Source organism: Bacillus rossius, chromosome 14 (assembly GCF_032445375.1).
Source record: "Bacillus rossius redtenbacheri isolate Brsri chromosome 14, Brsri_v3, whole genome shotgun sequence".
Lineage (NCBI taxonomy): Eukaryota > Metazoa > Arthropoda > Insecta > Phasmatodea > Bacillidae > Bacillus > Bacillus rossius.
The window spans coordinates 10,423,862-10,436,091 of NC_086341.1; the positions used below are offsets into that span (position 1 = coordinate 10,423,862).

Here is a 12,230-nt window from a genome sequence, read left to right on the forward strand (position 1 = left end):
AATAAAATTTTTTCTCGCCAGCAAATCAACCAGCGGGAAAGCAAACGTGGGTTGATCACACCTATGACAAGAGCCCGGAAAAATTCGCGTATTCATTTCACGATATGCTAGAATCCAAACCACTTTACCTTCATATTGCTTCTGCGATTGGCTTACAGTTTATCTGAAGGACTTTGAGCCAATGGAAAACCTTCAACCAAAAGAGTATCGAATCGCAAGCGTCCCAGTTGACAGGTGTCACTAGTCAATAGCCAATGAGCAGGTGGTATTTGCCTGAGTGTGTAGAGGGTTGTGGAGTCTATCCTAGAGGTCATCGAAAGCGCGAATTTTTCCGGTCCCTACCTATGACTTTTAATTAAAATGTCACCAAAACTACACGCAGTAAAGAGAAATACGTAATAGAAATGCCTACATTGATAATGAATTAAAATATTTAAATTCAAAATGTTTACTTTTATAACACAACCTATAATTATTTTGACTAGTTAAAGATTTTTTCTTCATAAAACCAATCATGCAAAGACTTGAAGTAATGTAATTTAAAAAAAAAAAAGCTGGTGTGTGCAATCTTTGCTATGTTAAGGTGGGTTAGTGAGTCGGAATGATAAGAGCGACGCTCGCTGGTGCTTCTAGCGCGGTATCGCCTCTAAGCGCAAGGCTCTGAACTGCGCGCAGTCTTCTCGTCGTCTATAGGACAACTGTCCTATGAGCTGTGACCGTAACATAATATGGCATAGAAATGAAGATAAAGGTGTAATGCAAGTTCCTTAAGTACTTTAAAGAGTCTGTACCGTTTGTTTTATGCCTCAAAATTACTCTGAAAACAAGCATTTTAACCATTTTAACTCTTCTAAAAATACAGTTTAAAATCTTAATCCGAAATCAAAAGCACTTTTCGTCCCTCAGGAAATTTTTAAATGCTTTTCGTAAACAGACCCCACTCGGATAACTTGAGTAGTTTTGGAATCGCGTTGTTTTTCCTGAAGCTCTGCGCACCGTATGTGTGCCCGGGCAGACGGGGGCCTTAATACTTGAAGTCAAAATGAGAACATACCCCCACATTTTTTAGTTGTAACGAAGTTAAGCGCTAATTTCTTGCAGATGTGTCGGTATTACGTTTGTTTAGCAATATCCACTACATGATGATATCTGTACTATTCTTCCTAGCAAGTTATATTCAAGCTATTAAACATTTTTAGAACATGTTAGCTTTTACGCAGCTAAGATTTGTTCGGCTAATAATATTGCTAACCAGTTGACTTCAAGTTCAGAACAGACACCACCTCTATGTAATTGTACCTCTATGTGTTCAATGTAGAAGGGATTTTATATTCCATATATTAGCGTACTGTATGGGGAAAAAAATACGTGGCAGTTGAAAGGATGCATGAAGCGTGTGCATGCGATGATGGCGTTGTAGGGTTGGTCAGGGGACGCACCACAACGCCGAAATACCACAACGCCGAAATACCACAACGCCGAAATGCCACAACGCCGAAATGCCAAACTGACCACAACGCCGACAGCTAGAAAACTGCTGCGTACCACAACGCCGAATTACCGCACGCCGAAATACACTGACACCGAAAAATGCCTTTGCAGGACTGCCACAAAGGTTAGGTTAGGTTAGACTAGGTTAGGTTAGACTAGGTTAGGTTAGACTAGGTTAGGTTAGGCTAGGTTAGGCTAGGTTAGGCTAGGTTAGGCTAGGCTAGGATATGCTAGGTTAAGTTAGGTTAGGTTATATTACGCTAGGTTAGGTTTGATTGTGGCATTTCGGCGTTAAGGTACATTTAAGAAACACACACAAATTCATTCAGTTTTTATTACGGCGTTGTGGTACACAGCAGTTTTCTAGCTGTCGGGCGTTGTGGTCAATTTTGACATTCGGCGTCAGGGGCTCAACAACAAGGGGGGGGGGGGGGCAAGGGCATTTTTCCCCTCCCTCTGAAACCTTGAAGTGGGGGCAAACGGGAGCAAAGAAAGTGCTGTTTAATCAATTTTTAAATAACCATTTTCCACCTTGAAATACAAATTTTTCCCCGGGGGGAGGACCCCCGGACCCCCCCCCCCCCGCTTCAATAAGGGGGGGATCGATAATGATTCTTTATAAAAAGGTATATTGCCCCCCCCCCCCTTTTAGGAAATTTAGTTGTTGCGCCCCTGTTCGGCGTTGCGGTAACGACCCGCCACTGTCGCGAGGGCCGCTGCGGACGGAGGGGTCTTGTCCTCAGGGCCAGGAGCTGAGGCTGCTGGACAACAGGCCGCGGCTGCGGTTCAAGGCCGACAACCGCAGCCTGTCCGGGCCCTACACCTGCGTCGCCATCAACGGCGTCGGCGAGCCCGCCAACGCGACCATCGACCTGCGCATCCTGTGTGAGTGCGCGACCTCCTCCCCTCTTCCCACCCCCAACCGTGGGGACACCACACTTTCATGTGCGCTTGAAACTACTCACGAGCACAGACGGCATCGATATACTTTTCATTCCATGCCGTGTTCCTAAACGCGGGGCCGCACGAGGATTAAGGGGCCCGCCTACCTGGGCACACACACGGTGTGCAGAGCTTCAGGAAAAACAACGCGATTTTTAAAACTACTCAAGATATCCGAGTGGGGCCTATTTACGAATAGCATTTAAGAGTTCGCTGAGGACCGAAAAGTACTTTTAATTTCGGATTAAGTTTTTAAACTGTATTCCTAGAAGAGTTAAAATGGCTTAAACGCGTGTTTTCAGAGTAATTTTTAGGCATAAAACAATCAGTACAGATTCTTGAAAGCTCTTAAGGGGCTTGCATAACACCTTTATCTTAATTTCTCCGCCATGTAATGTTACGGTCACCGCTCAAATTTCACAGTTATCCTGTGACGACGAGACGAATGCGCGCCAGTTCAGAGACTTGCGCTTAGAGGCTATACCGCGCTGGAAGCACCAGCGAGCGTCGCGCTTATCATCCCGCCTCACTAACACACATACACCCCTGACGAGGCGGGCCCCTTAAGGCTCAATCCTTCCCCCTCCCCCCCCCCCTCCCTAACTAACTCCGAAACATTTGAATTTACACGAGATGAAACCAGACACTCCTTCGGTAACTTTTATAAACTGGATGTACGAGTTTTGTACTATTTTAAGGCCATGTATAACTGACTTGATGTAGGCTTTTGGACATACGCCATTGCTTAGCACATGTATGTCTGCAGAAGAAAAATACAAAAAAAAAAAAACACAAATGACGAAAAACACAAAAACACAAATTAAGCAAAAATTGCTGTTGTCAGGATTTAACGCCACACAATATTCCACAACAAGAATATGGTCAACAAACAAGGAAAAAACAAAGAAAAATGGACTAACAGAACGAAAAAAACCCACAAATGATGACAGCACAAAAATTCCGAACCCAAAAAAATTCAACACAACAGTTGAAACGAGACAAAAAACACAGCAAAACGAAAAGACGAAACAAACACAATAGTTTTCCAAAAAAAAAAAAAACTTTTCATTTGCTGTGTTTTTTGTCTCGTTTCAACTGTTGTGTTGAATTTTTTTGGGTTCGGAATTTTTGTGCTGTCATCATTTGTGGGTTTTTTTCGTTCTGTTAGTCCATTTTTCTTTGTTTTTTCCTTGTTTGTTGACCATATTCCTGTTGTGGAATATTGTGTGGCGTTAAATCCTGACAACAGCAATTTTTGCTTAATTTGTGTTTTTGTGTTTTTCGTCATTTGTGTTTTTTTGTATTTTTCTTCTGCAGACATACATGTGCTAAGCAATGGCGTATGTCCAAAAGCCTACATCAAGTCATGCACTCCCATTGCACAAATCTTTCAAGGATAATGCCATGTATAACTAGTAAGTAGAGTTGCGTCTTTTGTACCATAACTGTTTGTCCTAAAAATGTTATCCCTAGAGTCGGTTTCACCCCCCCCCCCCCCACCCACCCCATATATATTCTGATCTAAAATCGTCTGTCGTAAAACTGACTGTCAAAAAAATTTCTTCACTCTAATTCGTGTGTCCTAATAACGTTTTGTCTTAAAAATCCTTTTTGTCCTAAAGTTGTTTGTCAAAATGAGTGTCATACGTTATTCGCCCTCATACAGTAGTTTGTGCCAACGTCGGCAGTTGTTGGCGTTCATTCAGACTTTCGGTGCTCGGGTCATCCGACGCGGTATACCTACACGTCGCATCGCCCTCTGTGCTGGCGCGCAGTCTTTCCCGTCGCGTCGCGCGCGAGGCAACCGTCAGATCTGAGCGGCGACCGTAACACTATACACGTCCGAATGTAATGCAAGTTCCTTTGAGCGGTTTCGAGAATCGGTACTTACTTGTTGTTTTTCCACACCTAGAGATTGTTCTGAAAAACCGATCAAAATAAGAAATCCTGGGAACGGAACTACACACTTACTCATCCGCCCTCAAGCAGTTTCTTAAACGCTTTCATCTTGAGCAGCGGTGTCTTCCGAATCTCTGCACGTCTTTCCCACATCCGCGGGCGTCGGAGACAACGACGGTAGTTGATATCTGAATGGTGCGTTAGAGGAACTCGTGGGGGGTTGATGGTGGGGAGGGGGGAACCCACCGGCCCAATGCCTCCCCCTTCCCCTCAATGTTCAATGTTTTTTGAGCCTCAGGTGCAGCCAGCCTAAATTTGTATTTTTTTTTTAATATCCTTAAACAAAACACTTTTTGATGCTCTATAAAATTGTGCCAGTTTTAACTTTACTTCAATATGACTTAGTAAAATATATAAAAAATTTGATTAATTGTTGTAATAGTTTGGTTGTTGCAAATATCGTTATTGCATTATTGTATTGTTGAGGTTTGACTGCACTACTTAAGGCCTCTCTCTGAAATTATAACATGATACTTCATTGCATTGTTTGTCCTCTCGCACAGATTTTTATCTGATGTTCAGGGGGATGTCACTATAGCTAGGCTGTCACTGTGCACTCAGGCCCGTCTTACAATGGCATGCAGACACAGACGGATCACGTAAACGGAGACACTTAAATATCGCGTCTCAGGGAAAGTGCGGAAACGTAACAAACGGCAACCAATGACATTGCATTTCAAGGTCACGAAATATTTATTTAACTAAAAAAAATTATACTTCGAGATGAAACTACGGGAAGAATTTACATATATAACCTAATTAAAATAAACCACAAAGTAATAATATAACACCAGGTATTCTTGCACGCTTACTGAAACAAATTTTTTTAAACGTGTTAGGAACACAAACAACATGGCCGCCACCGCAGCCAGGCGCTCGTCTTTTGTTGGTCGCACGGAGAAACTGTTCCGAGAGATCTGTCTGCGTGTTTCGGGTGTAATTGTGGATCGGGGCCTCACTTCGGCCAACTTCGGAACTGTTCGGGTCGTGTGTTTCCGTGTCATTGTGCTGGGCCCAACCTATCTCTAGTTATAGTCTAGATTTAAGAGTGAGGGGAGTTAGTCATGGCGCCAATCGCTGCCATGGCTGGCCAATCCCCTCCTAGCACATGATGCATGCGACCCTCTCCCTGCATGGCTAATCCCAGCATGACTAGGCGTATAGGCTTCGGCCTGAGACGCACTTAGTCTCCCTCCCTAACCCGGACCCCTCCCAAACACACTTAGTTTTTAGTTAGGTTAGGAAAAAAAGAATCATCGTGGGGATGCCTTCTTTTCACAGACGAGAGAGCCAAAACCCGAAGTTCCCCGAAGTTCATGCTTTTTTTCCGTATCTTTAATGTAGCTATCCTAACCAAATCAACCTTCACAATGTTTTAAAGTATTTATAATGTAGCTAAACTAACCTAATTGACCATTAGTATCCTTTTATCAACACCGCCATATTTATTTACGATGGACCAAAAAAAGAACCCGAAGATGCATGATCGGGCGTTTGGCTCTCTGGTCTGCGGAGAAGAAGGCTCCCCGTCATTGTGGACCGGGCCCTCACTTCGGCCAACCTCGGGAGTGTTCGGGTCGCGGCTGTGTTCACCAGATCCGCCGGAGGTGCGCGCCGAGAGGAACTGGGTGCACGCGGCGCCCGGAATCCGCGTGGAGCTGGTGTGTCACGTGACGGCAGACCCCGTGCCCGAGGTGAGTGCGGGGGGGGGGGGGGGGAGAGAAGACTCTCCCAGGCGGTGGTGGATCCAAGGGGGGGGGGGCACTAGGGGCAAGTGCCCCCCCCTCCCCCGAAAAACCAGTTGTCTGCTACATTAATATTGCCGACAAAAATGATTGTTTCTGAAACCAATAAAATATTTTAATGTGATTAATGAATTTCTTGTAGAATCATAAAATCTGGTGGTTGGATGTTATGTGTAGTGTGAGTACATTAAATACCAATTTAGTAATTTTAAGTTAAATTTTTCTCTGGCTATTCTGAAATCCTAGAGTGCCCCCTCCGAGGTGAACCTCTAGATCCGCCACTGCTCCCAGACGAGGCTGAGACGCAGTTGTCTGCGTAGCGACGTTGACCGTGAGAAGTAATGCATCAGTGGAAGAAATAAAGTCACTTCATTTTAGTACTCACATAATTTTTGTCGTGTGGCACGCCAGAAAATTTTCATCTCCAACTTAATTGACATTATCATGCTTTTTTTTTTTTTTTTTTTGACGTGACAACGTCTAATAAATCGATGAACGCCGGCTGCAGGCACGAAAAAGTGACCCGTTACGCACATTGTCACGTTACGCACATTGTCCCGTCACGCTCATTGTACGCTTGCGCCCGCATCTATCTCTCTCTTCCACTCGATTGGAACAACCATCGATTTGACTTTTTCCAGGCACATTAAACTTGAAACACTTCCATTCATTTTTCTACTTTTCCGATCAATGCTCTATCCTTAACAGAATAACACATATTGGAAGAAGTTAAATAGCAAACATGTATAAAAGTTATAGTTAAAATAATCTGTTCGTTAAAGTAATAAACATATTTGAATTAATGAGTGTAAATAAAAGTAAATTTATCAATTAAATTGTAGATTTAATTTCACTCCTTTGTATCCATACAAAATAGTGATAATTCAATAAAAATGATTCAATTTTATTCATAAAAGTATGCAATCATTTCATTAATGTTTTGTTATGACGTTGTCACGTTAAACTATCGTCCGTAAACCGACTTTATAGACAACCAATTTTTTTTTTAACAAACCAGTAGTTTCAGACATAGCATCATTGTGGACAGGGCAGTTTTCCATGCAACAGTGTGACGTCATTCACATTAGGAATTGTTCGGAATATTGTACACGAGACCAAATTGATTTAAATCAGTTCTGGGATATAGGTTCACAAGATATCGGTAGGTACTGAAACTGCCGTACCAGCAACAGAATGGACAGTGCAAAGAATATTCTATACCATGATTGATAACATTTATAACCATATTGACAGCCTGGGAGAATTATGGGTGCAAAATTGTGGGTAACCTACGATCCACAAATCAACTCCCTTCCTTGCTTCAACATGTCCCTTCCCTTCCCCCCACTACAATCACCCACCCCTCTACCGCCATAGGCGCGGCCAACAATGTGAGCGCAGTTACGGCAAACGTCGGCGAGTCAACCTAGGGTTTGGAAATACACACCCACGTGTTGGCGAGTCAACCTAGGGTTTGTAAATATGCCCCCGCATGTTGGCGAGTCAACCTAGGGTTTGGAAATACGCACCCGCTTGTTGGCAAGTCAACCTGGGATACGTAAATGTGCGGCCCGGACCGCTGCGCAGGTGGAGTGGCTGTTCAACGACAGGCCGGTGAACCTGTCGTCGCGCGTGGTGTTCCTGCCGTTCAGCGGCCGCTACTCGCTGATGCTGCGGTCGGTGAGGGTCACGGACCTGGGGTACTACACCTGCCGCGCCGCCAACCAGATGGGCCACAGCCAGGAGATCATCGAGCTGTCCGGTAGGGGACGTCGCCGCACCGACTCCTCGAGTTCCGAGACCGCGTGTGTTGGGGCGCGACGCATCGTCGATGTTGGGGGTTATTGGAGTCGGGGAGGGGTGACGAGTGTGTGTGTGTTTGGGGGGGGGGACCCGGAATACTCCGAGAAAACCTTTCCCTGCTCACAGCAACTAATTTTACTTTCCTACCTGTGAATAATCCGGGGCTTGACCCTTCCGGGGATAGAATCCGAATCAGCTTGGTGGGAATGTGTGTAATATGCCCACTCGAGAGTGACCCTTCAGTGACGCCTGGTGAACTGTTACGAACTATACTGTTCGCTCCGGTCTGTACCAGACTGCTTCCTGGCTGAAGTAGCAGGGCCATCGAGAGAAAATAAAGAGCCCGGGGGCAAACAATTTTGTTGGACTCCCTCCCTATTACTAAAAGTTTTAACTTTTAAAAACCCACAATTAAAAAAAAAACACCAAAGATTGCAAACGTTACTGTGGTTATAACTGTGAAATTTTATGTAATGTTTCCTATGAATTCTACTAACAACAGACTTGAAATTTTCTTCTTATTAGAGTGAGACCCATGTATGTAAAACAAATATTGAAACACAACCGAGATCCCCAATGCCCGGGACTCGGGTGATTCGCCCCCTTCCCCCCCCCCCTTATCATCCATTCCGACGGCCCTGGACGTTAACAGTCCCTGGAAAGTAGTTTTACATTTGACTGTGCGTTGCGTGTGAAATTCTAACCTCGCCACTTGCTTGTGGTTCTTCGTTGCGAGTTCAGCACCACGTGTCTCTTTTGTGGCAACTGGTAAGCCATGATTTACTACAATTTCTCGGACCCACACAATTGCAGTTTTGCATTGTTTGTCATTGGGAAAATTCATAAATGCAAAGAAAAAAATTAACCCGTAGAAACACAACCAAAATCAGCTAATGACAAACGTATCGACCCAACGATGAACCTATAACAGGCATAATGGACAACACAACGACAACAGCACAGACGAACAACACATCCAAACTTACATATCAGACAGCACAAGGATTCCGTGTACGAGGCCATGGTCATCTCCAGGAACAGGTTCGGCTGGAGCCAGCCCTCCAGCATCCTCAGATTCGCCACGGACGGCCCAGGTGCGCGCTCTGGCGCTCTAGCTCCGCGGAGACTTATAGGGAGGGATGTGGTTGCAAAACACTACGTTGAATGATTCATACATCAGCTTTAGAATATTTACAAATCTATGGTCTCGTATTTTGATGAACTTCTGTTCTTTCATTAAAATTTGATGAAGGAAAAATGTTCTAAACATTTAAGTTAACATAAATATGGACCACTCCCCCTCCCCAAACCCCCCCCCCCCCTCCTTACTCTCAATTTGGGAGCCGCACTTGTCAGGCACCAGATAAGGAGCTCACGTCATTGCGAAACACATCCCTCTGACGATAACTTCTCCAAAGCCCAATTTATATTTTTTTTTATTAAAGTACTCAGTACTTGAGACCATAAAAATATAAAACACTCCATGACCAATCTTTATCATATTTAAAGTTTTTTTTTTTTTTTTTGCAGCTGCATTCATCTTGTTACGATAGCCTCTACCGAGAAGTCTCCCTGGATGGGTATGGCACACACACACACACACACATTCTTTGCGTTTGTTGACGCACTGTGACGTCATTTTATTTTCAATTTGAGTTGTTTGTTTTAAATTATATGTAAAACGTAAAACTGCACTTCCTTGGCTGATGACAAGAAAACCGCATTTCAAACAAGCAGAGCAAAGATCATTGGAGCAACAAGCGGAACAAAAAGCATCAACAAAAAATCATGCAGTCGAATTGGGCTAACTGTAAAATTGAAAACATTACAAATTAATTTCCATTCGCATTTTGTGCTACCGTGAATATACAATTTTTCCTGCACTAATCTTGACGACTGTGACCTGGATATTTCCTTAACAATTTTACCCTGTTTAAAGTATTTTCACAATACAATAATAAGAATATAAAATATAATAAAAAATATGTTCACACTTTTGTGATACATCTTTATAAAATAAATCTACTTTCAAAACAACACAATTTGCCTGGCTCCAGGATATTAGAAGTATTAAGCAAACGTAACTTTGAATATAATAAAAAATCAGCCAATTAAAATTACTACATAAGGTTACCAATGATTATTACACAATTTCCCTAAAATAATTTATAAAAGGAAAAAACTTAGAGTATAAAAGTTTGTTTCTTGGAGCCTCTTAAAACGCATCTCGTCTATCGGCAACTAATTGCTGCAGCATTTTAATTCGTATCTTCCCGCAACATACGCATCGTATCAAAACTGTCCAAAACGTAACTTGTTGAACCATTGTAGTTTCTCTTGGAGCATAAAGGCCGCTGACTTCACCACCCGTCATGAATAATTTCCTGCAGAGTGCAGACTAACCACCAAGTATAAATAATTAGAGGTGTAAAAGTAACGAAAAAAAGCGTACCCGTATGTATTCGTTACTATAACAGTCAGTACTCGTTACTATCGTATCGTTACTCGTTACTTCTGATACCGCATAACATGCAACGAATCGAGTCGTATTGCGTACGCGTACAGTATGACGTCGCGTAAATAATAATAATTAGAATATATACAATTAACAATATTTGATAATTAACAGTTTTTGTTAACCAAGAAACAATTAAATCTCATTAGAGCGGCCTTATTATATTATCTCTTTTAAGATAATAAAAAAACCTGAAAATTTGCGATAGTAAAAAAACAAAATCATACATATTTCTAATTTGTAAAAAATACTTTCTTACGTTGTTTCTGTTCCAATCTCAAACTTTGTCTACACACACAATACCTTTAATAAACAGTAAAAAAACTTGGACGACGAATTTCCAAATTATACTTTACTTAATAAACAAACATCGTTCTTTGTAACGTAAATTCATCGAATATGCGCGCGCATGCGTGAAACATACGAAACATGCGAGTAACGAAATGCAGCTGTGTGTAACGTTTCGTTACTCGTATATAGACGGCGCACCCGTTACTCAGTAACGAATACATACGGTTCACTACAGCTCTATAAGTAATTTATTGTAGCAGACAGTACGTACTCACGAAATTCTGCGTCGTATCTGCGAGATAAAACTCGCTAACTTGTAGCCCGCCGTCGTCGCGTCGCCGGTAGCGAGTTATTTGACAACACAAGCAAAATCAAGTCCCCGTCTGGCCGAATGTTCGAGCAACCCGTGCCATCGTCGCTCTTCACACACACATACACACGCACACACGCGCGTGATCTCGCACCAGCAGTGGAAGAAATCAAAGATGTACATCAAGTTCTGTCCCTGCCCGAACACGCCCGAATATTCACCTTCGGCCAACCTCGGGATTTGTTTTTTTTTTTTTTTTTTTTTTTTGCGCAGGTAAAAATGAATTCAAATATTAAAAGTTGTCGGTTAGGTTAGCTACATTAAGACACTATGGACGGTTAGTTAGGTTAGTACAGCTACATTAAAATAAACAGAGAAATATAAATATATAAAAATAAACCCGATGTTGGCCGAAGGTGAATATTCGGGCGTGTTCGGGCAGGGACAGAACTTGATGTACATCTGAGGCTTCCCCAGCAGCGGTCCCTGTGCTCGCGTCGCGGTCGAGTTCCGAATCGCTTCCCAGCAGGCAGACACCCTCCACTGCGCATGCGCTGACGTCATCATCCCGGGACAGCTGTTAGTTTCTGCACGCAACCCCTGATACACCGCCGCACACCTGCTTCTCCGTCGCTCGTCCCAGCCCTGGGCGCGGGCGGGAAAAAATGGCTTGGCGCAGTCTATACCAACGGCGGCTTCAGGATGACTTTTCGGGAAGGGCTATCGCACAAAGAAAGGTCGTAGTTGCAAGAAATGAAAGTGGTCAGATATTGGCCTTGGAATATTATTTACAAATAACAAATTTCAAATACAGAACCTTAGTAACTCCATGCAACTAATGATGAGATAAAAGTTTAACATATGATATTAAATATTTAAGCAAACATAAATATACAATAATCAATAAAATTGGTCTCGGGAGGGGCTATCGCCCCCACCGCCCTCCTTCTGGAGCCGCGCTTGCGTCCATACAAGCTACCGCGACAGTTTTCAAACGCACTTTTTTTTTTACGGGGAATTCAACAACTAAGACGAGTTCCACTTGCCGACAAAAGTTTTTTTGACGTGATAACGTCTTATAAATCGATGAACGCCGGCTGCACGCACGAAAAAAGCATGACTCATTGTCACGTTCCGCCTGAGCCGAGCGTGCAAGAACCGGCCAACCACCGTG

At 43.2% G+C, this 12,230-nt stretch overlaps 1 protein-coding gene across 1 annotated transcript in view; it reads left to right on the top strand.

Annotated features, from left to right (window-relative positions):
- The window catches only part of LOC134539126 (limbic system-associated membrane protein-like), a 48,433-nt gene that overhangs the window by 20,068 nt on the left and 16,135 nt on the right, over positions 1-12,230 (top strand). The window contains exons 5-7 of the mRNA XM_063380874.1: positions 2,235-2,376; positions 5,989-6,086; positions 7,725-7,899. Coding sequence (XP_063236944.1) covers positions 2,235-2,376; positions 5,989-6,086; positions 7,725-7,899 — 415 coding nt within the window. The remainder of the gene's footprint in view (positions 1-2,234; positions 2,377-5,988; positions 6,087-7,724; positions 7,900-12,230) is intronic.